This window comes from Crotalus tigris, unplaced genomic scaffold (assembly GCF_016545835.1).
Source record: "Crotalus tigris isolate CLP2741 ecotype Arizona unplaced genomic scaffold, ASM1654583v1 scf7180000017742.2353718, whole genome shotgun sequence".
Lineage (NCBI taxonomy): Eukaryota > Metazoa > Chordata > Lepidosauria > Squamata > Viperidae > Crotalus > Crotalus tigris.
Window position 1 is genome coordinate 2,117,071 of NW_024096609.1, and position 27,983 is coordinate 2,145,053.

The 27,983-nt window shown below is 39.8% G+C and overlaps 1 protein-coding gene across 1 annotated transcript; it reads left to right on the forward strand.

Moving 5' to 3' along the window:
• Positions 1–4,612: 4,612 nt before the first annotated feature.
• LOC120306655 (olfactory receptor 1F1-like) lies at positions 4,613–27,358 on the forward strand. Its single transcript, XM_039340265.1, has 4 exons — positions 4,613–4,726; positions 5,194–5,327; positions 6,203–6,700; positions 26,059–27,358. Exons 3-4 carry the CDS (start codon positions 6,210–6,212, stop codon positions 27,011–27,013), a joined length of 1,446 nt encoding a protein of 481 aa, XP_039196199.1. The 5' UTR covers positions 4,613–4,726; positions 5,194–5,327; positions 6,203–6,209; the 3' UTR covers positions 27,014–27,358.
• Positions 27,359–27,983: the final 625 nt, after the last annotated feature.

The window sequence follows — 27,983 nt, forward strand, 5'->3', positions numbered from 1 at the left end:
TTATTATTAAATATGAGCCAGCAGTGTGCTGCAGTTGCCAAAAAAGCCAACACAGTGCTGGGCTGCATTAATAGGGATAGAATCAAGATCACGTGAAGTATTAATACCACTTTACAACACCCTGGTATTGCCACACTTGGAATATTGCATCCAGTTTTGGTCACCACGATGTAAAAAAGATGTTGAGACTCTAGAAAGAGTACAGAGGAGAGCAACAAAGATAATTAGAGGACTGGAGGCTAAAACTTACAAGGAACGGTTGCTGGAATTGGGTATGTCTAGTTTAATGAAGAGAAGGATGAGGGGGGACATGATAGCAGTGTTCCAATATCTTAGGGGCTGCCACAAAGAAGAGGGAGTCCAGCTATTCTCCAAAGCGCCTGAAGGCAGGACAAGAAGCAACGGATGGAAACTAATCAAGGAGAGAAGCAACCTTCAAATGGAAAATTGTATAAGAATAATTATGAACCATTATGGGGAAAAGTACAAAAGGACTTAAAAGACTGGAAAAAACTGCAATTGTCATTGTTGGGGAGAATTTCAACTGTAAAAATGAATGTTCTACCAAAGTTCCTTTTTTTGTTTCAGATGATACCTATTTTAAAAAAAGAGGCAAATTTGGATGAATGGCAAAGGGGTATCAACAATTTTTTATGGGCCGGAAAGAAACCAAGGGTTAAGTTTAAGATTTTACAGGATGCTCGAGAAAGAGGAGGACTTAAGGCACCCAACTTGAAATTATATTATGATGCAGCAGCTTTAACTTGGTTAAGTGATTGGCTCAACTTAACAAATAAGGATATTCTGTTTTTGGAAGGTTGGGACTTAATATATGGTTGGCATGCATATCTGATTTTCAATAAGAAAGTTGATCGGATTTTTAAATTACATATTTTGAGGAATGCCTTACTTCGTGTTTGGAAAAAGTATTATTACAGATTGAATTATAAAATACCTATCTGGGGGATTCCCAGACATGCAATTGAGGGAATTTCTAAGGGGACAAATTTTGATAAAATCTCGTATAAAGAATTGTTAATTTGGTCTGGTTCGAATTGGCATTTGAAATCCCTAGATGTATTAAGGCAAGAAAATACTCTACAGTCATGGTTTCAATACTTACAAATAGTGGATAGATGGACTGTAGATAAGAAAGAGGGAATAACATTAGAAGATAAACAATTGGTTATTCAGATTAAAAATCAGAGTCAGGCCCATATAAAAAGAATTTACAATGTTTTATTAGAGTTAGACTCGGAAACAGAATTGGTTAAAGACTGTATGATTAAATGGGCTCAAAATATACAGGAACTGATTTCATTCATGGATTTATGGGAGACAATTTGGACTAGAAATGTTAAATTTACACAAGCTCAAAATTTGAGAGAAAATTTTTATAAAATGTTTTACAGATGGCATTTAGATCCTAAAAAATTATCTTGTATGTATCCTAACATACAGCCCAAATGTTGGAGATGTGGCAATAAAGATGCGACATATTTTCATATTTGGTGGAATTGTAAAAAGGTAAAGGCATTTTGGATTATGATTTGGTGGAACATTCAAAAGATTTTTAGAAGGAAGATAAAGTTTACTCCTCAACTATTTTTATTGGGTATCTTTGTGGATTTAAATGATAAAGAAACTATTTTGATGTTGAATTTATTAACTGCCGCAAGGTTATTAATAGGTTTATATTGGAAGAAAGATTCTTTGCCTACTTTAGAAGAATGGGTATTTAAAGTATCTAGTTTTGCAGAGATGGCAAAAATTTCTGCCTATTTAAAGGATCATACACAAGAAAGATATATCACTGTATGGAGAAGATGGATAGATTATATTCAGAAAAAGTATGGAACTAAAAAGTTTCACTTATTTTATGAATGAATATTATAGTAAATATTACAGAGAATTGTTTTATAGGCTATTGGAGTTAAAGGTTAAGTATGATATTTTTTTTCCTTTTTTATTATTATTATTATTTATTTTTTTATTTTTTTTTCTTCTTTTCTTTTTCTTTTCTTTTTTCTTATTATTATAAATCCTTTTAATTATTAACCCTGTATTCTGCTCTGGGAAGTGAAGGGAGGGGGGTTGGGGGTGGGAGGGAGGAAATGTGTGGGGGGGTAAGTGTAATATAGATAATGGTTGCTTATAGGGGTGCGGCCTGGGCACTCCCCTTATGCTGCGTTCATGGGTTTGATAGGGATGAAAGGTGGGCAAGTGTAGAGAGGAAGTAGGGTAGGGAGAGGAGAAGGGGAGGGGAAGAGAGTAGGATGGGAGGTGAGAAAGAGGAGGGAAGTAGGGAATGTTTTAAGAGAGGGTGGACGTGGCCTGGGGGGAGTGCGCAGGTCATAATAATGTTTATTTTATCTTAAAATTGTATTGTATACTTTTTTTTATAATGTTTATATAGAAAAAATAAAAAACTTTCATAAAAAAAAAGAAGCAACCTAGAACTAAGGAGAAACTTCCTGACAGTTAGAATAATTAACCAATTGGAACAACCTGCCTCCAGAAGCAGTGAATGCTCCAACACTGGAAGTTTTAAAGAAGAGACTGGATAGCCATTTGTCTGAAATGGTGTAGGGTTCTTGCCTGAGCAGGGGGTTGGACTCGATGACCTCCAAGGTCCCTTCCAACTTTATTATTATTATTATAAAATTTTTATCCATATAAAAATCCTCAGCTACAGTTATTTGTTTATAAACAAAATAGCATTGTAAAACAGTTATGTAAAGTTTCAGGTAAATCTTTAATTGGAACATAATCATTTATCCAGGGCATCCAACTGTTGAAGATCCATATTTAATAGTACTGCTTTTCAGCAGCTCTGGCTACTGACTTAAGGACAAAGTAAAGCTTCAATACAGAATTAAGGATTTACTCAGTGCTAGTTTTTACTATCACTCTGCCTGCTTTTTATCTAAGAAAGTCCTAATGTGAGGTCACTTTCTTTTGCCTTTGTCCTCAGATAAACAAGCAGAGTCTATGCTATTTGACTGGTTGTTTTTAGAGCATTTGTTTTTGGTAGAACATTTCAGTGAAATTGAATAGGCATTTCCTATAATAAATGCCCTTTCTATAATAAAACCTTTTACTGATCATTGCTCAGATTAGATTCTAGTTTTCAGGAGCTCTTGCACGTACACATAGAACACTTTAACCTCCAGCTTTAACAGTTTCCAGGATTAACTATCAAAATTATGTAATACCCTACGGCAGTATCAAAAACCTCTAGTTCAGTTGTGAAAATTGAAGGTTTGGGTTTGATAAAAATCACTAGCCCTCTGGCAGCTTTCAAATTTCTATTTTTGTGAATCTGCCAAAATCCTGCAAGCTAAAGGATATTTTTCCATCAGGGAAAATGAGTTTCTTGTAAAGTAATACTGAAGCATAAACAGTTTCAATTTATCAAAAATCTGTCTCCGCTTAGTTAAGCCTTTGTAGCCTTTAATATCCCATACAATGAAAGTTGATGTCATTTATTTTTTTAAAAAAATATGTAATTTTTCAGAGTGAAGCTCAGGCTAGCTCCTGTGTCCTGGAACAAGATTGCAGACGCTCAAAAAATGTGAGACTTTGTCTTAATCAACCTAATGTTCATTTTTTTTTTAAAAAAAGAACTTCTGTCAATAGATACAATATGAAAAGCATATAGCAATATAGAAAAAAGGAAATTCTATGATAACAACCATAGCATAAGTACAGAGAAGCCAGAACATTTATTCTGATGATAAAATGAGTTGCCAAAGCTACCACATTCTATGAGGCACCTTGTAATCTACCTAATTTAAAACTGCTTCCAAAGTTTATTTTTCTACAAAAATTCAGGCTAAGTATGGCAAGCGTGGAAAAGAAAAAAGAGAATTGTGGGCCAAATTTACAGTGAAATCATTCCACGTAGGTCGTATATTGTTATAGACTGCAATGGGCCTTTATATGATAGAATTCTGCTTCATAAGCATCCCTTTCACACAGAAATCTATCCATTAAGATGTAGGATTTTAGCCCAGTTACATTCCTAGCATGCTAGTTTATTTTGTAATCATCAGTCTGAAACCACAAAATCTATCAAAGTCTACTCAGGCCTACCATAGGTTTCGATTGCATCAGAATAAAATATTTTGATAGCTCACTCTTGGCTTGAATAAATGAAGGAATCCTAAGAGATGCAATGTTATAATTAACAAGATCCCAGTGGCCTAAGGCATTATATGGGAAGTATCCATAGAAATATTCATTGGCATTTAGCTATGTGTTTTTCCACCTTGGAACCCATGGGGCGTGCAGAATAGGAAGGGAATACTCTTTGTAATGTAGAAAATGCAGCTGTTATGCCACTATTATGTGCCATCCATCTTTCTCTTCTCTCCTTGTTATATAGTATTTTCTAAAGCAAAGAGGTAATAGCACTATATTAGACAATAGAACAGGCGTGTCAAACTGCCGGCCCGCGGGCTGATTTCATCATACCGGAGCCGTGCCCACCCCATTGCCGGCAATGGCAAAAAAGCTCTGATACGTCGCGTGACGTCACGTGACATCGCGAGTTTGACATGTCTGCAATAGAACTTCTAATTGAAAGGAACAGTTACAAGTACAGGTGTTGATTATCCCCATGTTTGCAGTACTCCTTCAGCAACTGAATTTTACTTCTCTTGCTGGAATCTGGTGGCTGCCTGCAGGCTTTGGATTGCCTGAAACCTTACTCCATGAAAAAAAGGTTTGCAAATGTCCTGGACTTTTCCACATTGAGATCTCTGGGTTCTTTTGCTTCTTGTGATATGAATAAATAGATACACTATTATGTGAAATTTGTGACATGTTTAATGTGCCTGGCTTAACTTTATGGCAAACTACTGGTTTATAGGCTTGATCTGCTCTCCTGCCTTTCATATATTCATATATTCCATCAGAGAGGTAGAATAATTCAACCAGTTTGATGCTCTAATATGGGAAGTGTCTTTATTGAGAGACCATAGAATAGCTATAGTTGTATAGGCTACATAAATATGATTTCTAAATAAAGTGTAAATAATGAATAAACAAACAGTAGATTAACCCAGCATAGATCAAATGTAACAGAGAAATCAAGCTGTCTCCAAAAGAAGGGAAAGGACTCAGTTAGGTAGAAAATATTCAGGTTTATTTATTATTAAACGTATTTACTTTCACATCTTTTCCATCCAGGTGACACATCAGGGTCGAAAGTTACATTTAGAAAACATCTTGGATAGTTTAATGAGAGGTCCAATATTGTGGATGTAATTTGTGGAAAGAAGATTCGAAGAAACGTATTCTCAGATTGAGCAGGAATGAGTGAAGTAAGCTCATTTTCTGTTTGATCTGTATCAGTGCACAGAGCCATCATGCCTTTCCTTTTTCAGCATCCCCCCCTCCCTCTTCTTAAAAGTCTCCCAGGGCTTTGTTTCTAAATGTAAATGTTAAATCAGAAGTAAATTCCTCCAGGAGGCAAGAATGTTGTAGTTTGGAGGACTCGAGTAACACAAGACTTCAGTGATATCACTGACATGTGTAAGGCAGGGTAGTACACAAAAAGAAGGTCTCAGATCTCATGAAATTATTTAGTAATGTAATTAGATGTTAGCACAGTACATAACAACAAGAACAAATGCTTCTAAAGTATACTCCTGTAATGTGGGTTCCAATGTTTACAGAAACACAATCAGCTTTGAATTGCTTTCTTTAGGGCTTTTATGACTCCCGTTCCTTTCATCATATACCTCAAAGCAAAACATATAAAAATAACTTTGATGTCAGTTTTTAATGTATATTCTAGAGTGAAAAAAACCTTTGCTGATTCAAAAGCAGCCTCCTGCAGTCTTCAGAAAAAGATCTGAAGCCATTTTTCGAAGTACTAGCCAAATTCAAACTTGCTGTGTTTCGGCAAGGTGGATGCATGGTTTCAAAACCCTTTAGCTTACCTATTGAAACGAGGCAGGAGGGGATCCAGCGTATGTTAGGGCAGGGGTAGGCAACCTTGGCTCTTCTGGCTGGCTCAGGAATTCTGGGAGTTGAAGTCCACGAGTCATAAAAGAGCCAAGGTTGCCTACCCCTGTGTTAGGGCCTGTCTTCCTTCTTTCCTCTGTTTCTACCTTTTGTCACATTCAGCCTGATACCTTTCTGAGTGAACTGAACTGCTGCATATCTCTGTATCTTTTTTATTCTTTTTCCATAGTTGTGTAATGGCAAAACAGAACTATACAGACTCTTCAGAGTTCATACTTATGGATTTCTCTGTCCAGCCAGAGCATCAACACCTTCTGGGCTTGATCTTCCTATCCATGTATCTCCTGACAGTCTTAGGAAATTTACTGATTGTTCTGCTGATTTCCTCAGATGTTCGTCTTCTGCAGACCCCCATGTATTTCTTCCTCAGGCACCTTTCTTTGGCAGATGTGGGCTTTGCCTCGGTGACTGTCCCCAAGATGCTACAAAACGTTCTCTTCCAGGTCAGGACTATTTCCTATAGTGGTTGTTTGATGCAAATGTATTTCTACATGACTTTTGCCAACACAGATAACTATCTTTTGGCTGTGATGGCCTACGACCGCTACATGGCCATCTGCCATCCACTACTTTATGCCACACGAATGAGCCACAAGCGCTGCCTCTTGTTTGTGGCAATCTGCTGGCTCCTGGCATCCCTCAATTCTGTGCTGTATACACTGATAATGTCCCCTCTCTCTTTCTGTTCCTCCAAGGAGATCCCCCAGTTCTTCTGTGAGTTCTTCCCTTTGTTACGACTGGCATGCTCAGACACAAGTGTTATAGAAACCATTTCTCTAATTGAGAGCTATACAGATATATTGGGCCCATTTGTCCTCATTATGGTCTCCTATGTCTGCATTTTCTGCACCATTCTTAGAGTCCCGTCCACAAAGGGGAAACAAAAGGCTTTTTCCACATGTGCTTCTCACTTGGGCTTGGTAGCCCTCTTCTATGGCACCCTCTGCTGGGTCTACTTGCAGCCAAACTCCAGGAATCCAGAACAGAACATGATTTCTTCTCTCATGTACACAATGGTGACTCCCATGCTCAACCCATTCATTTACACTCTGAGAAACACAGAGATAAAAGCTGCTCTGAAAAGATTTCTTGGAAGGATAAAAGCCACAGACTTATTTCAATTCTTTCTCTGCTCCTCAAAGTCTGCATTTCTGTGAGAGAGGGAATGGAAATCTCAGCAACTTGAATCATGGCTATGTCCCAATCTAAACGTGTACCAGGGCTATTGTACCAAGAATTACAATTTCATTCATAAACATGGACTGTCCTGTTGCAGAAATCACGTAAAATGTTAAATGCTTGTTTAATGAATACCTATAGAAACAATAAGGAAAACAAAATCTAAGGGGTGATTGTTGGGTGGTTATAGTTAATGGTGCATGATGAACAGCAGTTTATGAGAATTAAAGTGGATTGGTAGAGAGACAACTAGATTTGAAACTTGAAGACGTGAATTGAAAGCACAGCTACGTGATAGGTTGTCATCTCTGGCAAATAGATCCCCATTCCTCATCTTTTGAAAATAAGTGCTTGCACTAATGGAGCATATATAATTGTTATCATATCACTGCCAATCTTTGGTATAATCTGGGCTCAAACTGCAGTGGGATAGGGTTTGTAAACATATTTGCAAGCTGAATAATTGTGAAAAAATATTCTATCTAGAAGTAGATTTTCCTTACTTCAGTATTCAAATATTTATTAGATGACTGGTGGAAATGGGATCTGTTGCAAATGCCACCTCGAACTGTCTTGCTTAGGATCCCAGCCAGCTTGCCAAGCTGATTCCATTCTTCTCGTTCTGTTTTTCCATCCTCCCAATCCATCAGTTAGCAAGCCTCCTATGGCCAGTGAACATGCAGACTATTCCATAGTCCTTTTATGTTTCTCCAAACTTGATGTTGCTCCTGGGCTGCTGATGCTTCCCTATTATCTGTGGGAGTGTTAATGCTTGCTATTTAAAGTTTAAGCAATCAAAAATGAATTTGCTATTAATAGGCACAATTTCTAGTAACTTTCTGTTGGGTGAAAGCTGAAAGATCATCCCATAAAACTATTTCCCCAGACTTAGTCTACAAAACTCTTAAAAACTGGTATTGGTATTAATTTTCTAAGAATTTTACTTTTCCCTTTACAAAAAAATAATGAGAACATTCTTTTATTTGTTCTTTTGTTTGCAAAGCAAGATCATCTGTAAAACATGTCCACTGAACTAACCAAACAGTGTAGAACTCACCATATTTACAAGTAGTAGAATACCGTTGCAAATGATGGCTTTTTGAAAAACTAAAAAAAAATGCAAATAATGCAATAAAATGAATCATACAAATAGATTTTGATTGGTATTGTGAATGGAGATGATTACTTGAATTCCAAGATCTGAAATAGGCAGGGCCACACAGTTTTCCGGTGTTTTTTAAAGAAATGTATTGGTTAATTTTTAAAATGTATTTACTGGTAGAATAATTTGGGATTCTTGGACATGTTGCAGTCACAAGGAAACTGTTCTGAGAGACTGCAACTAGTCTAACTTAATAAAATTGAGATGAAATCCATTAAGGATAGATGAAAGACAAAACTCATCCATCCAAGGAATAATTCATTTATGAGTTTTAATATTACCAGATATATTGATAGCAACAAGCTCTGACAAATTTTCTAATAGAGATGAATGGCATTTTAATATGCTCATTTGGAATGGATATGCTGAAGCCATGGGAGGACTTGGAATACATATGTGTCTTAGACCCTGACTTTAGAATGTTGAGATGCACTTCCTATACATACGTAGACACAAACACACATAAATACACACACACATACAAATACAAGTAAAAATACATATGTGTGAAGAAAATAGTCATGGAGCTATTTTCTTATAAAAACATATGTACAGAAAATGTATTTCCAATAAAACTGTTCTAAAATCTATAATATTTCAAAATACTCAAAATGTGTACATTCAAAGAGCAATCAACAATGCGTCAAAATATGTAGATAAAACTCTTTCTGCTGGGTGATATGGAGTGAGGCTGAATAGGCCTTGTAGTCTGGTGGAAAACAAATGGACAAATTCTAGAATGATTGATTAATGTTCTTACAGAAAGTTCGAGCTTACAAAAAAGTTCAGACATCTCACAGAGGGAAGTGAATATTCCATCAACTCTCTCCCTCAGTGCCTCCAGAAAATCAAAGACCTGAAAACAGAAGAAAATGAAATTATGATTTCATTCAATGTTGCAGAACTCTTTATGTCCATAGATCTGGACCTAGCTAAAGAATCTGTGGTGGTAGTACTACAAAAAACACCCAACCTAACCAAATATACTAAAATACTCAAAATAATGGACCTCATCAGCCTTTCCCCACTACCTAGGTTTAATTTGATGGACAAGCATACCAAGAAATTAGAAGAACAACCATAGGATTACCACTCTCATGACTTACAGCAGAGACTGTAATGCAGCATCTAGAAAGTACAGCATTTCTGCACATAGAACCAAAAGTCCCAATAGCCCAAGAAGAAAAAAACAAGAGACATTTACAGTGTTCAGTGTAAGAACTGCAACAGCCACCATGTAGGACAGACAGACAGAAGATTAGCGGAATGTATGAACATGAATACCAACTAGCAGCTAGAAGACACAATGACAAATTCCTTAATCTCATAACACATGGACTGATTCAACCATAGCTTTAACTCGGAAACTGTGAGCATCCAAAATCCAAAAATGCTAGGGAATTCCTAGAAGCTTGGCGTTCAGACAAATCTGTTATTGATAGACAGACAGGGATAAACCACATTTGTTTTACCACTTAAAATGAGACAATAAGAAGACTAAGAAGGTAACAAATTCAGAAAGCATCAAGGATTCCACATTAAGGACTATATTCAGAGATGTATCATCTATTTTAAAAGGGCAATTTTATCAAATACTCAAAAAATGAGTGTTTTCTTCTGGCACAGATTTTATGGCATTTTTTTTAATGTTAGAGAGTAATTAATCTCCCCTCCTCTCCCTGGTAGATATAGAAATGTGTTTAACATCATGCATGACTGTGAGATGAGTGGCACATAAATTTAATAAAACAAACAAGTAAATTTCATTAATATATGACATATATTGTTTCCCTCTTTTCTGGTGTCAACGCTGCTAACATTGGATGTTCTTGCTTTGACAACATATGGAGATGCAGCCATTTTCCTTCTTATGTTTTACTCTTAGAATTAGAGTTAGAATTAGATGAAACTGGGGGGGGGGAGGAGGAGGAGGAACATACATGGGAGTTAGTTAGACATAACAATATTGTAACTAGTGTGAGAACCAGGGTTTTTTTAAATAAGAGATGAGAAGAAATGGCGGATTGAAGAACTGGAGGGAAAGCCTTCATTTCAAACTAATTGGAGAATGTGATTTATGACTGTTAATTAGAGGAGGGAATTGTGCTTTGATACCATGTGCTCAGGGGAGGGGAATTCAGATTTTGGCTTTTCCTATGTACGTGCCGATGCTATGCTACTCGAATATTCTTTAAGGTAAACAATGCCTCGATGGTCTTTGAAGAGTTTCATCTGTCGGAACCATGACATCGGTTTTTTTAATTTTTTTGCTTTTGGCAGTTTTTTCATGTATTTCCTTCCTTTCTCATATTTGAATAAAATATTTAACTTTACACATACACCCCATCCACCACATACAATTGCGACTCATCACAAAGAAGACTTGGCTCACTGTACTAGTCACATCCTTAACTTTTAGCAGGGATTGTTTTTTCCTCAGTTGGTAGGTCTCTGCCTTGTGCAGTAATTTGCACCTGTAATTCAGGCTTTGAATTATTATGGTCATTACTATTGTTGTTACTGTCTCCCCACCTCAACTTTAAATTTAGAAAGAGAAAAAGGTGCACAAGAACACAGAGCAGGGAGGTGTAGAATTGTCTATGTGGCCAGGCTATTTATTCAGTAATAGTGAGATGAGACTAAAGGTTGAAAATTCAATCCGAGGTAGCGGCAGATGCTTCTCTCTTAGAGCACAATGAAAACAATATCTGCTGTGAACTTCTCATAGGCATCAGAAAGGGCATCTGGCCAGTAAATGTTCAGCTCCACCAAGTCTCCCTGACTCTATCCTGAATTAAGGGACTACAGGATCATAAAAAGAAGAAAAAAAGTGAGATGAGACTAATATGGATGTAGCACAGGCAGTGGAGAAGCACATGCTGCATTGCTTATATGTATCCAGCGTTACAGGGGCATTGTTTCTCTGGGTCAATAATTTTCCTGTATTGGTCTTCAAGGACAGCTGAGGAGAGGCATGACAGTGTGCATGAATAAAAACCCTCCAGTGTTTAGATGTGCCACAGGAGAGTACCTTTTCACTGCCAATAAATCTGGATGAAGTCCTGACTAGATCCAATTGGCTCTCTGTGTCTGCTACATGCTGTTTAATGAGTGCTTTGATCGTACTCTATGCTGAATAGAAGATCTGGAGAGAAGCCCAGGGCTGAGATGTTACTGAAGTTGCAACTGTCTGTTTCCATGTGGATTGAAAAAAAATCATCATTCATAGTTAATGGAGCAAGGCTAAGAGAAAAAAAAGGATAGTCTGAGCCAATAGGTAAGCACGGCCACCCCACTCTAACCTCCACTCTCATGAAGCCTGTTAACAGTTACAGGTGTCATTAGAGACACAATTTGGGACTGATCTTAAAAGACATTTGGATTGTACAAGTTCTAATGGTGCAAAATTGGAGAAAGGGCCCTTTGAGCATCATAGAGAAGTTGTGCATTTGGCTTGACTTCAAATAATTTGAATACTGCAGGTATATAGCGGCCACCACTTATCTTAAGGAATTTAAGACTGGCAAATGAGGTCCTCTGTGCCTTTTCAGCTATATAGTCCCTATAGCCTTTCCTAGCACTAGCAGAATGAAGAACTACTCCAGGTATTTGAAACAAAAGACCTGCTCAATCTCAGTGATTAATAACAATAACAATAATAATGACGATGGTGATAATGATGATAATGATAATAATAATAATAATGTTGGAAGGGACCTTGGAGGTCATCTAGTCCAACCCCCTGTTTAGGCAGGAAAGCCTATACCATTTCAGACAAATGGCTGTCCAGTATCTTCTTAAAAACTTCCAGTGTTGGGAGCATTCACTGCTTCTGGAGGCAGGTTGTTCCACTGGTTAATTGTTCTAACTGTCAGAAAATTTCTCCTTAGTTATAGGTTGCTTCTCTCCTTGATTAGTTTCCATCCTTTGCTTCTCGTCCTGCCTTCAGGTGCTTTGGAGAATAGCTTGACTCCTTCTTCTTTGTGGCAGCCCCTGAGATATTGGAACACGGCTATCATGTCCCCCCTTGTCCTTCTCTTCATTAAACTAGACATACCCAGTCCCAGCAACCCTTCCTTATATGTTTTAGCCTCTAGTCCCCTAATCATCTTTGTTGTATCACTTTGTAGTGATCATTCGAAATTAGAAAAGGCACTGGGTTTCCAATTATGGGGGAAGCTTCCAGTTTGTTTTAAAAGCAATAGGTGCTTTATGCTCACTGGGAGATGGATGGTGTTGAGTCCTCGGCTAATGGCAATGACGACGCGAGACATTCTTGATGTTCAGTAACCTTCTTTATTTCTCTTCAGCAGCCCCGCTACAACTCAAGGCAGCACGGACTTCTCAGCCTCTCTTAAGGACGTTTTTCCCGGGCCAAAAGGCAACATTTAGGTGCGCAAAGCACCTCGTGCATGCGCGCGAGCGCTGGCACCAACCAGTCTGGTCCCGGGCAACTTGCAGCTGCCGGGGACCATTGCAACGTCCCGAGCCTGCCCTTTTGCAGGCTCAGGACATAACACCCCTTCCCCCCCGGCTAAGACTACATGACAATTTTAACGTGACCTCAACACGAGCGTGGTGTACACTCGTGTTAAATGTACCACACTATAGTGCTGGGAATTAACTCCAGTGTTCCCATTTCCGGCTTCCACAGAATACACTTAAGTTTTCTGCCTGGCCAGTAAGGTTATAAAATCTTCAAGATATTTGGGAGACCTCTTATCTCTCTGTGACCTATGTAGGCCTGGATTATTTACAAGTACACCTTGTCCTGTGGAGGTTATAGGTTCACCCCCCTTCTCAGACCCTGGTGGCCCCCGTGGACTGTGCCCTGATGCCTGGCCTGCTTGCTTGCCCACCGGGCTCGTCAGGCCAGGACTTTGCTCTCTCTCTAACCTGGTTGACCTGCCTAGTTGCAAGCGATCTGACCCTTCTATTAAGCTGCCATTGTTGGGTAGCTCTGAATGGCCTCTCAAGCCCACACTGGACCTAACGGGAGGCTGGCTTCCTCCACTCCCTAGTTCCATAGCAGGACTGTCTGTTATTTCAGTATTGTCCCAAAACTCAATTCCCCCCTCCGTTGAACCAGAGGGTCCAATGTCTAGAATTGGTTCTTCTCCCACTTCCCTGTGGCAGTGTCCTTCTCTGGGGACTGTGGCTGTGTTGGGCCAATTGTATTGATTGTGTGCCAGCTCTCTTGCAATGTTTGAGTTATTAGGATGCTCCCGGTTATTCTCCCTGACTGGAGTGCTGAAAGGTGTACGTGTGCAATGATTATGCCCCCGGGGTGACTCCCTGGCTGGAGTCTGCGCTGTAGCTTGTGCGCTAATTGGTTCCCTTGAATTCCTGTTTGGAACACTCGCGGAATCATGCGACAGGCCGTCTGTGGCCTCACTGTGAGAGTCTGAATGCTGCCAACACCCTTCCCTTTGCCCGTAAGGGTCCCCCTCCCCCCTGGAAAAGAACCAGGAGTCTCTGCAGGTGAGTCCAGCCTTGTACGCAGCTGGTCAATATGCTGTCACAGGATGCGGCAGTCTTCCAAGGAGACCTCATAAGACAAAGGACCTGTAACCTTGCAAACAGTGGCAGGAACCCATAAATGGCCTGGCCCATAGTTACAGGTCCATACAGAGGCACCCACTTGCAATTTCCGCGGTGCCTTGGGCTGTGTACCCCTAGGTGGCAGTCTGTCCGGATGCAACCGGTCAAGTTTAGTAATCAGTTTGCGCCCCCAACGAAGTTCAGCTGGGCTCCTCCCGGTAGAAGTGGAAGGTGTAGTACGGTATGAAAGGAGGAAGTCAGCAACCTGTGATGCCAGTCCCCATAGGTAAGTCTCTTTAAAGCATCCTTGGTGATGCGGACCATCCGTTCAGCCATCCCGTTGGTGGAAGGGTGGAAAGGAGCAGAAGTGGCATGACGAATCATGTTGGCCTGTAAGAAAGCTTGGAATTCGGAAGAAGTGAATTGCAGGCCATTGTCAGACACCAAAACATCCGGAAGCCCACGTGCAGCAAAAATTCCCTGCAGTACTTGGATAGTCTTTGCAGTGGTGGTGGACGAGACAGGTACAACCTCAAGCCATTTTGAATAGCTATCAACCAGGACCAAGAAGAATTGACCCTGAAAGGGCCCAGCGTAGTCAATGTGCACCCTAGACCATGGGGACTGTGTACGGGAGCCTGAGGCATTTCTGGGCGTGAGCGTTGACAAAGGTGACAAGCATGCACCTTAGCCTCAATTTCCTTATCTAACCCAGGCCACTACAAGTGGCTGCGCGCAAGCGCCTTCATTCGAACAATGCCAGGATGACCCTTGTGAAGGGACCCTAAGACTCTAGACTTCATTGAGGTAGGAATGACAACTCTGCTACCCCACAGCAGACAGCCCTGGAAGGTGGACAACTCGTTTCTTTTTAACCAGAAACTCTGAAACTCAGTACCTGGACAACTCTCTGGCCATCCAGACAAAACCCAGGATAAGACTCGAGAGAGTGTAAGATCCGTGGCTGATTCAGCAGCCACATCCCTGGCGTTAAGGGGTGACTCAGGCAGTGCTTGAATTGAAAGAATATTGATTGCCGGGGCAGGGTCAGCCTCAACTACCTGTAAGGGTAATCTACTGAGGCCATCAGCATGGCCCATTTCTTTGCCCGGTTTGTGAATTAAAGAAAAATCATAAGCTGACAGGAAGATTGACCATCTGAGCATCCTGGGAGAGATAATGTGAGGGGTCTGTTTGTTAGTTGTAAACAATCCCAACAAAGGCTTATGGTCAGTGTAGACTGTGAAATGTCTGCCATATAAAAAATCATGGAATTTTTTGATTCCAGCAACAACAGCTAAGGCCTCCCTGTCTATCTGGGCATAATTCCTCTCAGCAGAGGACAAAGTTCTGGAGTAATATGCAACAGGAACCTGAGTTCCATCAGGTCTAAGATGGCTAAGTACTGCTCCCACCCTATAAGGGGAGGCATCACAAGCAATGCACACAGGGAGTGTTTCATTAAAATGTGCAAGCACATTGTTAGATGTTAGCAAGGCCTTAACCTTATTGAAGCTTGCTTCATGTGCTTGTGACCATTCCCACACAGCTTGTTTGTCAAGAAGCCTATGAAGTGGTTCAGCTACATCAGCCTTGTTAGGAATAAACGAATTGTAGAAATTCAAAAGTCCCAGAAAAGCTTGCAGTTCAGCTTTGGACTTAGGTCTGGGAGCTTGTGTGATAGCTTTTAATTTGGACTCAGCAGGATGAATCCCATTGGCCTCAATTCTGAACCCCAGAAAAACTATAGAAGACACCCCAATTTTACATTTTTCCTTTTTGAGTTTGAGTCCTGTTTTCCGAAACCTCAGCAGGACAGCCCTCAATCTTTCAGCCAGATTTTGGATAGACTCTCCAGCAATTAAGATATCATCAAAATAGGGGCAAACCCCTGGAATACCCTTCAAGGTATTTTCCATTATTCTTTGGAAAATTCCAGGAGTTACGTTTACTCCAAATTGCAGTCTCTTGACCTTGAATGCCCCCCTATGAGTTACAATGGTTTGTGCCACAGCAGCAGCTTCGTCCACAGGCAACTGTTGGTAAGCCTGAGCTAAATCAAGCTTTGCAAAAATACGCCCCCCTTTGAGGGAAGCCAGAATGTGGCTGACAATAGGCACAGGATAGGCATGTTGTTGTAATGTCTTATTGAGCGTGCATTTGTAATCTGCACAAATGCGAATATCCCCATTAGCCTTAAGAGGCGTTACTATGGGAGTTTCCCATGGACTGGAGTCAACAGGTTCTAAGACTCCTTGCTGAATCAATTTGTCCAATTCAGCATCAATTTTCCCTTTTAAGGCAAAAGGTACCCTTCTTGCCTTTACTCTGATAGGAGTGACAGTGGGGTCTAATTTCAAAGACACTGGGGGACCCTTGTATGTGCCCAACTGAGGGCTGAATACATCTGCAAATTCCTTGCAGACTTCCTGTAAGTCTAACGTTTGCAAGCTGTTGAGCCCTGTAACTTGTATTCCCAGGGCCTCAAACCAATCGAATCCTATGAGACTTGTACGATCACCCCCCACTACCAATACATCTAATGGACCTTCAAAATCCTTATACTGCACGTTAAGGGTGGCCTCCCCCTTAACACACACTTTGGAGTTTTGAAAGTCTGTTAGTACTATGTTAGAAGGCCTAAGCTTGGCCTGGAAACCACTACCAGAACAAATCTTTCTGAATGTGTGAATGGAGATGATTGAAAGTGCAGACCCAGTGTCTAGTTCCATGACCAATGGAACTCCTTGCAATTTCACCCTAAGTGACACTTCTTTTTAAGTGGTCTGTGTATGCCTGTCTTAAAAATGCTTCTTCGTGAAGCAAGAAACTCACCCTGTTTTGGCTGGGGACCCTGGTACCTTTCAGGCGCAATTCTTCTCGGGGTTGTACCTTCTGTCGGCCCAGACACACAGCTGCTATGTGGCCTTGCTTCCCACATGCTCTACAGATTGCAGAACGGAACTTGCAGTCGGTCCTCTTGTGGCGACCTCCACACCCGAAGCACTTCGGTACTGGTGAAGACTTCTCTTTGCCTTCCCTCTGCTTTCCTTCTTTGGTTGGGTAGAGATGATCTATTTCTTCATCAGGCTCCTCTTCTGAGCTTCCTTGAACTCCCTCGTGATGCACGGAAACAGCTTCTGGAAAGCTTTTGATGGGTCTCATATTCTTGATTGCCCCACCTGCTGCCTCTTCTGCAGTAACCTCTCTCAAGGCATCTTGGAATGATATGTCCTCTTTGGCAAAAAGCCTTTGTTGTACATCTCTGTTTCTCAGTCCACATACAAATCTGTCTCTCAGTCTTTCCTCTAAGTCTTTAAATTCGCAATGCTTAGCTGCCCTTCTTAATGCAGCAATGTACTCTTTAGCTGATTCACCAGCCCATTGATCCTGCTGTTCAAAATTATGTCTCCAAGCAATAACAGACAACTTGGGTTGAAAATGCTCTTTCCGTAATTTCTTAAGATCTGTGTAGGTAACAGATTCAAGAGGTGCAGGGGCTACTAACTTTTCAGCAATTTCAAATGCATCTTGACCACAAACGCAGAGTAGGGTGGTGGCCTTTAAGCCCTCTTCTCTTACTTGATTAACTCTGAAATAATTTTCTGCCCGGGCCACGTAAGATTTCCATCTTTCGGGATGTGTAATATCAAACTCTGAAAGTGTTCCAATCTTTGCCATTTTAGTAAAGCAGGAAGGGTCTATCAGCCAGCTTACCTCCAACAAAGCTGTATTGGCAGGCAGTTGCTGAATTTAACACCGTTTCCTCGCTGTGCTGGACTCCAGGGTAAGCTTACAATTGTTTGCGTAATTGCAAGGCAATCCCACCTTCTTCGCCAGTGTTGAGTCCTCGGCTAAGGGCAATGACGACGCGAGACATTCTTGATGTTCAGTAACCTTCTTTATTTCTCTTCAGCAGCCCTGCTACAACTCAAGGCAGCACGGACTTCTCAGCCTCTCTTAAGGACGTTTTTCCCGGGCCAAAAGGCAACATTTAGGCGCGTGAAGCGCCTTGTGCATGCGCGCGAGCGCTAGCGCCAACCAGTCTGGTCCTGGGTAACTTGCAGCTGCCCGGGACCGTTGCAACATCCCGAGCCTGCCCTTTTGCAGGCTCAGGACATAACAGATGGCATATACATTTAATACATTAATTATTAAAACATTAATAAATAATAGCAAATTACAATGATGATAATGCAAAAATATGGATCTCTAGTACCTAAAGAAAAGAAGCCAGCATCTGTGAGTCAGTTTCCAAGATGGAATAAAACTTCCAATCACAAAACACATTTCAGTGTTCAAAAGAAGATTTTGTGGATTGAAAGTGAGTCTTTACCATTTTTGTTTAAAAGTTCAGGATATAGCAATAGCGATAGCACTTAGACTTATATATATTGCTTCACAGTGCTTTTATAGCCCTCTCTAAGCAGTTTACAGAGTCAGCCTATTGTCCCCAACAATCTAGGTCCTCATTTTACCGACCTCGGAAGGATGGAAAGCTGAGTCGACCTAGAGCTGGTGAGAATCAAATATTTAGACAGATCACACCTGTTCTTCTCATTCATTTACTGTGAGCCCTAAGTATTTCATGCTACATTGCCCGATGGAGAGAATAAGTGCTTATTAGGATTGCAGATTTAGGGTTAATTCTTGCTGAGAACAACTCTCAGTTACGGTCCAAATTATTTAATGTACCATATCACCTTTCCTTTTCTTTCTAAAATTAACGGAAACAAGGTTAGTTTTTTATTTGTAAAGAAAAAGCAATTTCATCAGAGGAGAAAACTCTCAAGGGTGAGAGAAATGCCTCCTAATATCAGATTTGTTTCTTAACTCACAGAAGTAACTGCTACATCTCATCATCTCAAATGGTTGTGATGCCAGACTGAGATGATCCAGTGCGCTAAGAGTCTATAATATTATAGGTGAAGTTATTAGACTGGAAAGAATTGAAAGGAAATTCCTAGGTAGCTAAGAAAACTAAGAATTCAGCCTTGAAAGTCCAGACCTCAGCAGAAGATGGATAACTGGCAGATACGGATCTTGCTGCAGAGATCATACTGGGGGTAATGGATATAATTTGTGTATCCCAAATGATAAGAAGTCCTTACCATGAGATATGGATTTGGATGGAGATGCATATATGTGTAGATATGATGAACCCAGCATCTTTTACTTAGAAGTTAATCATGTTTATTATTATACAGGTAGTCCTCAATTTACAACAGTTTGTTTAGTGACTGTTCAAAGTTACAACACTGAAAAAAGTGACCTATGACCATTTTCACAGTTACGACTGTTGCAGCATCCCCACGGTCACGTGATCAAAATTCGGATGCTTGGCAACTGGCTCATATTTATGATGGTCACAGCGTCCCGGGGTCATGTGACCACCATATGAGACCTTCTGACAAGCGAAGCCAATGGGGAAATCAGGTTCACTTAACTACCATGTTACTAACTCAACAACTGCAGTGATTCACTTAACAGCTATAGCAAGAAAAGTTGTAAAATGGGGCCAAACTCACTTAACAAATGTTTTGGGCTCAATTGTGGTCATAGGTCGAGGACTACCTACATTTATTTATTTATTGCACAAACATATTTTAAAAAACATCTCCTTATTTACTGAATTTCAACTTGACACAACCCAACTGAAAATTCTAGCAGAGGAAAAATTAACCTCGTTCAGGTATAACTCTTTTCATCTGTTCTTGTGAGTGACAACATGTATAATACCAGCTCAATCCCATCTTTGTCTCTCCTTCCTTCCTTTTTATAGCTGTGAAATGGCCAACCAGAACCAATCAGACAACTCAGAAATAACTCTTTCGATGATTCCCAGACTCTTCTCTTCCTGGTTTTTCTGTCTATCTACCTGTGGAGCCTACTGGGAAATTTTCTCATAGTCTTGCTTATCTGTTTGATAACCACTTAGGCCAAAACCTCAGAGCTTAGAGGGAGAAGAAGGTAACCTAGGCAATGGGAATAAACACTGTCAAGAGCTACGGGGGAAGCAAAAGCATCATTGCTGATAAAAGACAGAACTACATCAAATCCTTGGAGGAGGCCAAGGAAAAGCTGTTGAAGAAGTAAGAACTGAGAAGATGGGAAAGAGTCAGTGTTTCCCTTTGAAATTATCCATAGCAGCCTCATGGCCAAAGCCCTTCCTCACTTGCTCTTAATTGTGGCACAAAGATGGCAGCATGGTTTTTTTTGTGTGCTAATTACATTACCTTCATTTACACCCCAGGTATAGATTTAACTCATATTTAGCTATACTGGTGTTGAAATAGAGTTTTTTTTCTCTTGTTCAAACACTATCTAATAACAACTTTGAAGAGTATAACTTTTCTCAGGCTTTGTCACTCATTATCTTGGAGGAAGTCAGAATCTTTGAAATTGAGCAGCTAATAAATTTAAATAGATAAATACAAATAGCATGGTAACTGGGAAAAACACAACTGAGATTGGATGATTGGTAGCAGGAACAACCGGTTTCATGGCAGTATTATTTTCTGCTACAGGTAGTCCTCAACTTACAGCCACAATTGGGATCAGGATTTCCACTCGTAATTTGAGTCAGACCCAATTTTATGACAGTTTTTAGGGCAGTGGTTAAGCAAGTCGCCATGGATGTTGAGTGAATCACATGGTCATTAAGTGAATCCAGCTTCCCCAATGGGCATAGTTTTACTGGAAATCAGTAAAAAAAGGTTGCAAATTGCAACCACATGACTGCAGGACACTGCAACTGGTCATAAATGCGGGACAGTTGCCAAGCACCTAAATTGTGATCATGTGAATGAGAGGGTGGTGTGACCAGTCATAAGGGCATGTGCAGGTTGTAAAGTTACTTTTTCCAAGGCTGTTGTATCTGTGAACAGCCATTAAATGAAGTGTTGTAAGTCAGGGAATAGCTGTACTTAAAGATAAGCAGAGAGCTCTTCAACACAGCCATTAAGAAAGAACCAGTGTTTCAAGCATTAGAAAGGAGTGATTTTCTAAAACAAGTCATGATCATTTTTAAAATGGAAAATACAGAGGTTTGCTGAGCTATAGAATGCCTTACTTATCTCTGGAACTTTACTTCTGCTCATCCTGAGAACCTCAGGTGGAGGAAAGTGGAGGAAATAAAACTGGTATCAGAGAAAGTGATTGTTTGGGTAGCGTTAGAGGGATTGAATAGAATAGAATAAAGCTGGAAGGGACCATGGAGGTCTTCTAGTCCAGCCCTCTGGTCAAGCAGGAGAACCTATACCATTTCAGACAAGTGACTGTCTAGCCTCTTCCTAAAAACCTCCCGGGATGGAGCTCCCATGATTTCTGAAGTCAAGCTGTTCCACTGGTTAATTATCCTCACTATTAGGAAGTTTCTCCTTAATTCCAGGCTGCTTCTCTCTTTGTTTAGTTTTCAACCATTGTTTCCTGTCCTGCCCTCTGATGTTTTGGAGAATATTTTGACCCTCTCTTCTTTGTGGCAGCCCCTCAAATACTGGAATACTGCTATCATATCACCCCCATTTCTTCTTTTCTTTAGACTAGCCAAACCCATGTCCTGCAGCCCTTTTAGGGTTAGGGTTTTAGTTTTAGTCCCCCAGGCCTTTGATCATCTTCTCCAAACTTTTTTCAAAGTCTCAACATCTTTTTTGTAGTATGGTGACCAAAATTGGTTGCAGTATTCCAGGTGTTGGTTTACTAGGGTTTTATAAAACAGTACTAATACTTCACGTGATCTTGATTCTGTGCCTCTGTTTATACAACCCAGGATTGTATTAGCTTTTTTGGCTGCTGCTGCACACTGCTGGCTCATATTCAAATGATCGTCCACTAGGACTCCAAGATCCCTCTCACAGTTACAGTTTTTGAACTGTACAGGTCTCACCTAATCTGTACTTATACCTTTGATGTGTCCTGCCTAAATATAAATCTTTGCTTTTCTCCACATTAAAAGTTTGCTACAATTACATCTACAAATTTGCCATTTCAAGCAAATAATGGTCATGGTTTTTTTTCTTCTTTTGGCCCATATCAGATCTGGTTTTAACAAGAGTATAAGTACATTTATTGGCTCATTTAAAATAATTAGTACTTCTGCATGGAATAGATTACTGTTGTCTATAGATACCTAAGAGAGAACTTCTCATTGGAATCACACCGTCCAAAACAATAACCGCAGCCTTATAAGCAAAGCTCTCAGAGCTTTGGTGAGGGCCAGTTCTACTATGTAACAGCCTAAGAAGATGCCCAGAGCAGGGGAAGAATGATTTGGATTATAACTGCCATAAGCTCCAGACATCAGAGTCAAAAATGTATGATGGCCAGCAAACTAGAAAGAGGAACTGTTCTTAGAGGATTGAAGATAAGTCAACTCATCAATGACTGAAAAGAAAAGAAATATTATACTAACATGATGATTATTTTTTTAGGAATATTGGAAAAATTATATACTTAATTGTCATTTATTAAAACAATAAGAATTGTATTAATGTTTGCAAAAAAGGATGTTTTGGGAAAGAGGAAATCAATTAAAATTAATATATGGAATACAGATTATAGAAATCAATTGTTAAGGAGTGTTTTTACAAATGTAACCCAGACAACACACTGTTTACCAATTATTGAGTGACTTATGCTTGTTAAAAAAATTAAAAAAAATATATTAAAAAGAAAGAACGAAGAGGAACTGTTGGGTTTCTTCGAATCTCTTGACATCCATTCTTCAGTCCCTAAGCTTCAAAAGAGGGCAGACATGCTTGCTTCCTCTTTTGCCTGAAATGTAGTCATAAATTATAGTCACTGATGAAGTCATAGCAAATCAACAATTATTTAGTTAATAAGTTCTCTTTAGAATTGTATTCACCATTGACTAAACTCCTGTGGACAATTCCCTGGAGCAATAAAATGTTTACAGTTGTTTTATTATCAAGATACTTATAATCCAAAATATGTCACAGTAGTGCTCAAACCCTACTGTGGAATGATTGGGGAAAAAAAAACTTTCTTTTTTTGGAGGGAAATCAACCAACAATTGAATTGAAACTTCATCTCCAGTCAAACCACAAAAGATAAGAACTATAAAAGAAATACCTGGTTTGTTTTTAAACTACAGTTCCATCTGCTTTGGGATCCTGTTCTCTTTCGCAAAGCTTCGAAATAGGTTCCTATGGAATCTAAGGAAAAAGAAACCAAGATCATCTCAGTTCATTTTCAGTTTAGATTAAAACAGATCATTCACCCATAGATGCAGAAGGGGAACTGATGAGGTGAGTCTCAGCTCTTTTACTTTAAAAATTAGATGGATGATTTCTACTATTCCCATCAATTCCTTTGCAAGCCAAGAGGTTTTTAGATTCCAAATTGTTGCCTCTACTAAGAGACAAAGTAACTTGATAAACAATGGCTTTAGTCACAGACTCTAATCTCTACCTTCAACATAGGATGCGCTTTAGATAACACAGTGCTTGGTTTCCATCTCTCACCCTTTCTGTTTAGGATGATCAGGTGCAAAAGAGGGCAGCAAAGTTCCACATGTGAAACAAACTATTTTGGAAACTGTGTTTGTCACTCAGGTGGGAGACAAGGAGCACTCTGAAATCAGTTATGTTATACAACTAACATAGCTGTTATCTTCCTGTAACCCTCATTGTCATTTGCATTTCTGGCCATAATCAGAATACTTAAAAGAGCCAGTCTGTTGTGGTGGTTAAAAGGCATCAGGCCAGAAATTGTGAGCCCATGAGTTCTAATCTGTCTTGGGCATGAAGCCAGTCTTGTGATCTTGGGTTACTGTCTCTCAACACTTGGAAGTGTGCAAGGGCAAATCACTTCTGAAAATCTTGAAAAACTCTGTGGAATTATGCAGGCAGTCATCAAGAGTCAAGGAATGATTCAAGGTTAGCAAAAACAACAGCAACAATAAAGAAGAAGAAGAAGAAGAAGAAGAAGAAGAAGAAGAAGAAGAAGAAGAAGAAGAAGAAGAAGAAGAAGAAGAAGAAGAAGAAGAAGAAGAAGAAGAGGAGGAGGAGGAGGAGGAGGAGGAGGAGGAGGAGGAGGGTATTTAAGTGTTGAGCTCTGTTGAGCCAGTCCTTAAACTATTTGATTTATGTTATCTTTATCTAACAATAATAACTCTTTTTAAAAAACATTCAGTGTTGGAGCACTCAGAAATTCTGGAGGCAAGTTGTTCCACTGATTAATTGTTCTAACTGTAAGGAAATTTCTCCTTAGTTCTAGGTTGCTTCTCTCCTTGATTAGTTTCTCTCCATTGTTTCTTGTCCTGCATTCAGGTGCTTTGGAGAATAGATTGACTCCCTCTTCTTTCTGGCAAGCCCTTAGATATTGGAACACCACTGTGATATCATCTCTACTCCTTCTTTTCATTAAACTAGACATATCCAATTCTTGCAACTAGTCTTTATATGTTTTAGCCTCCAGTCCCCTGATCATCTTTGTTGTTCTTCTCTGCAATCTTTCCAGAGTCTCAACATCTTTTTTACATCGTGGTGACCAAAACTGGATGCAGTATTCCAAGTGTGGCCTTACCAAGGCATTGCAAGATACTTCATGTAATCTTGAATCTATCCATCTGTTAATGCAGCCTAGCACTGTGTTGAATTTTTTGGCAGCTGTAGCACACTGCTGGCTCATATTTAAGTGATTGTCCACTAGGACTCCAAGATCCCTCTCACAGTTACTACTATTGAGCAAGGTACCGCCTATACTATACCTGTGCATTTGGTTTTTCTTGCCTAAATGTAGAACCTTACTTTTTTCACCATTGAATTTCATTTTGTTAGATAGCGCCCAATTTTCAAGTCTGTCAAGATCCTTCTGTATCTTAAGCCTGTCTTCTGGAGTGTTGGCTATTCCTGTCAGCTTGGTGTTGTCTGCAAATTTGATGAGTTCTCCATCTATCCCCTCATCCAAATCATTGATGCAGATGTTAAAGAGTACAGGGCCCAGTACATAGCCCTTTGGTACCCCACTACACACATTCCTCCATGTAGATACAGTTCCATTGAGGACTACATGCTGAGTATGGCCAGTCAGCCAGCTACAAATCCATCTGGTGGTGATGCTCTCTAACCACATTTTTCTATCTTATCAAGTAGTAGGTTGTGGTCTGCTTTATCAAATGCCTTACTGAAGTCCAAGTAAATTATATCCACAGCACTCCTCTGGTCCACTAATTTTGTCACCTGGTCAAAGAATGCAATAAGATTTGTCTGGCATGATCTGTTTTTGACAAACCTATGTTGGCTTTTGGTAATGACTTTGTTTGTCTTTAGGTGTTTGCTGATTTGTTTGATTATCTTTTCCAGAATCTTCCCAGGTATTGAGGTCAGGCTGATAGGTCTGTAGTTTTCTGGATCCATTTCCCCCCCTTTTTTTGAAGATGGGAACTACATCAGCTCTTTTCCAGTCCTCTGCTAGTTCCCCAGTGCTCCAGGATCTTTGAAAGATATAGTTCAGTGGTTCTGAGATCACATCTGCCAGTTCCTTGAGAACCTTGGGGTGTAGTCCATCTGGTCCTGGTGATTTGAACTTTTCTAGGGTGGACTTACCATTGCTCACTTACCATTTTCTTGCCTATCTTAACTTGTGTTTCTAATCTGTTTTTTATGGGACTATTTTTGATAAGTTGGACTGTTTTTCCCTTTGTGTAAATACAGATGCAAAAAAACAAGTTGAGTAGTTCTGCTTTCTCCCAGTTGCTTGTCACCTTCTTGCCACTTTCTCCCATTAATGGAGCTATCACTTTCTTAACTTTTTTCTTGTTTTTTACATTTTGAAAGAAGCTTCTTTGTTATTTGCTGAAATTGTCAATTTATAATGCAGCGAATCACTGTTATTGGGTAATTATATTCATAGATGTGTTTGGAATCTTGTGGATAATTGAGACATATTGTGTAAAAGGAAGAATATGGTAGCTTTGTATATGTGTGTGTCTGTGTGTGTGCAATACTGCCATATCAACCCAAAAGTAAATAAGGCCAAAGGGAAAGAAATAAAAACATCCAGGCTGAAACCCACATTAGAAATAAAATTATCATGTACAGTACATCTATAGCCTCCCCCAGAAGATCAAAGAGAAATGTTTAATTATATCAGGTATTAATCTCTTTCTCATTCATTTTCAGCTGTGTAATGGCTAACCAGAACCAAACAGACAACTCAGAAATAACCCTTTTGATGATCTCCAGTAGACCTGAATATCAGAGACTTTTCTTCCTGCTTTTTCTGTCTATTTATTTGTTGACCCTTCTAGGGAATATTCTCATTGTCTTGCTTATCCGCTTAGACAACTATCTCCTTCAGTCCCCAATGTACTTCTTCCTAAGCCACCTCTCTTTGGCTGACATCATTTTTGTTTCCACTACTGTTCCCAAAATCCTGATAAATTTGATGTCTCAGACTCAGACCATCACCTTCAATGAGTGCTTGACCCAGATGTATTTCTTTCTCGCCTCTGGTAACACAGATAACTTCCACCTTGCCTGCATGGCTTATGACCGCTACGTGGCTGTCTGTCATCCTTTGCATTACATCACTGTGATGAACCGCAGGTGCTGCCTATTTTTGGTTTCTGGATCCTGGATCGTTTCTGGTCTCCATTCTTTACTCTATACACTTTTGATTTCACACCTTTCTTTCTGTACCTCTGTCGAAGTCCCCTATCTTTTCTGTGATGTCTATCCTCTCCTGGAATTCTCCTGTTCGAATACAAGGCATATAACGTTCTTGGCACAGACGGAAGGGGTGGTGGATTTGCTGGGGCCTTTAGTTGCCATCATTGTCTCCTATGCACTAATATTCTCCACAATCATAAAAATTCCCTCAACCGCTGGGAAATACAAAGCAGTTTCCACCTGTGGCTCACATCTGGCTGTGGTGATCTTGTTCTACAGCACTATCAGTTGTCTTTATTTCCAGCCTCCCTCTGCCTACTCAGCCCAAAAAGGCACATTTATCTCTCTCTTGTATGCAGTGGTGATACCAATGCTGAATCCCTTCATCTATACACTAAGGAACCAGGAGGTAAAGTCAGCAATAGTGAGACTTCTCGGTAGGCTGAGAACTTTCTTAAGAAAATAAGAACAGAGTGATGTTTCCATGGTTGCTGTTTTTTTGGGGGGGGGGGGGTAGGAGGTGAAGGATACTAGGGCCTTTAGCCTTTAGCTGTCTTCATTATCTCCTATGTTGATATATTTTCTACAATTATCATAAACATTCCTTTTAAAACCTAGGAAGCTGGCGGCCTTTCCCCTCTGTGGTTCTGACTTGATTCTGGTCATCTTGTTCTTTGGTAGTATTGGTTTCTAGCTTGCCTCTGTTTACTCAACCCGCAAACAACCTTTGTCTGGGCCAGTGACATTTGTGTTGAATCTATTCATCCAAAACCCATAGAATCAGGATACAGAAAGAACTATAGTTAGAACAGAATAGGGATTTTTTTAAAGGAAATTAGGGGGCATTTCCATGCATTGTTCTTGTCAGTTTTGTAACTTTCTATTACAATATCATATTTTTTCTAAAATTGCTGTTATTGTTTTTCCCTGAGTTACCCACTTTACTGCCTTTAAATAATGGTTCACTGGTGTACCCTTTCATTATTTTTGTTGTCACTTTGGATAGGGAGATTTCACCTCACTTCCAAATAGTCCAGGTGAACAAGGACTGCGAACTACTTATTATTGCATTGATCAGGTTCAAATTAAAATGAATATAAAGAAAGCTCCAACATTTCTTCAGTTCTTCATGATCTGATTTTTTTAAAAAATAGGAAAAGCTCAGTAGTAAGGTAGATAGCTCAGGAAAAGAACAATAATAAAAGAAAATACATACGTTTACACACACACACACACACACACACACACACACACACACATACAGTTCACCATGGAAACAGAAGCTAACAACCAACTTCCCCTCCTGGATGTCTTAGTTTACAAGAAATCCAATGGCTCCCTAGGACACACCATCTACCAGAAGAAAACACACACAAACCGCTATCTGCACGCTCTCTCACACCACCACCCAGCACAGATCAACTCTGTAGCCAAGA

Coding starts and splice junctions, on each gene's coding strand:
- LOC120306655 (XM_039340265.1), top strand. CDS start 6,210: ATGGCAAAACAGAACTATACAGACTCTTCAGAGTTCATACTTATGGAT. Junction 6,701..26,058: donor GTGCTGTATACACTGATAAT/GTCCCCTCTCTC, acceptor ATTCATTTTCAG/CTGTGTAATGGCTAACCAGA.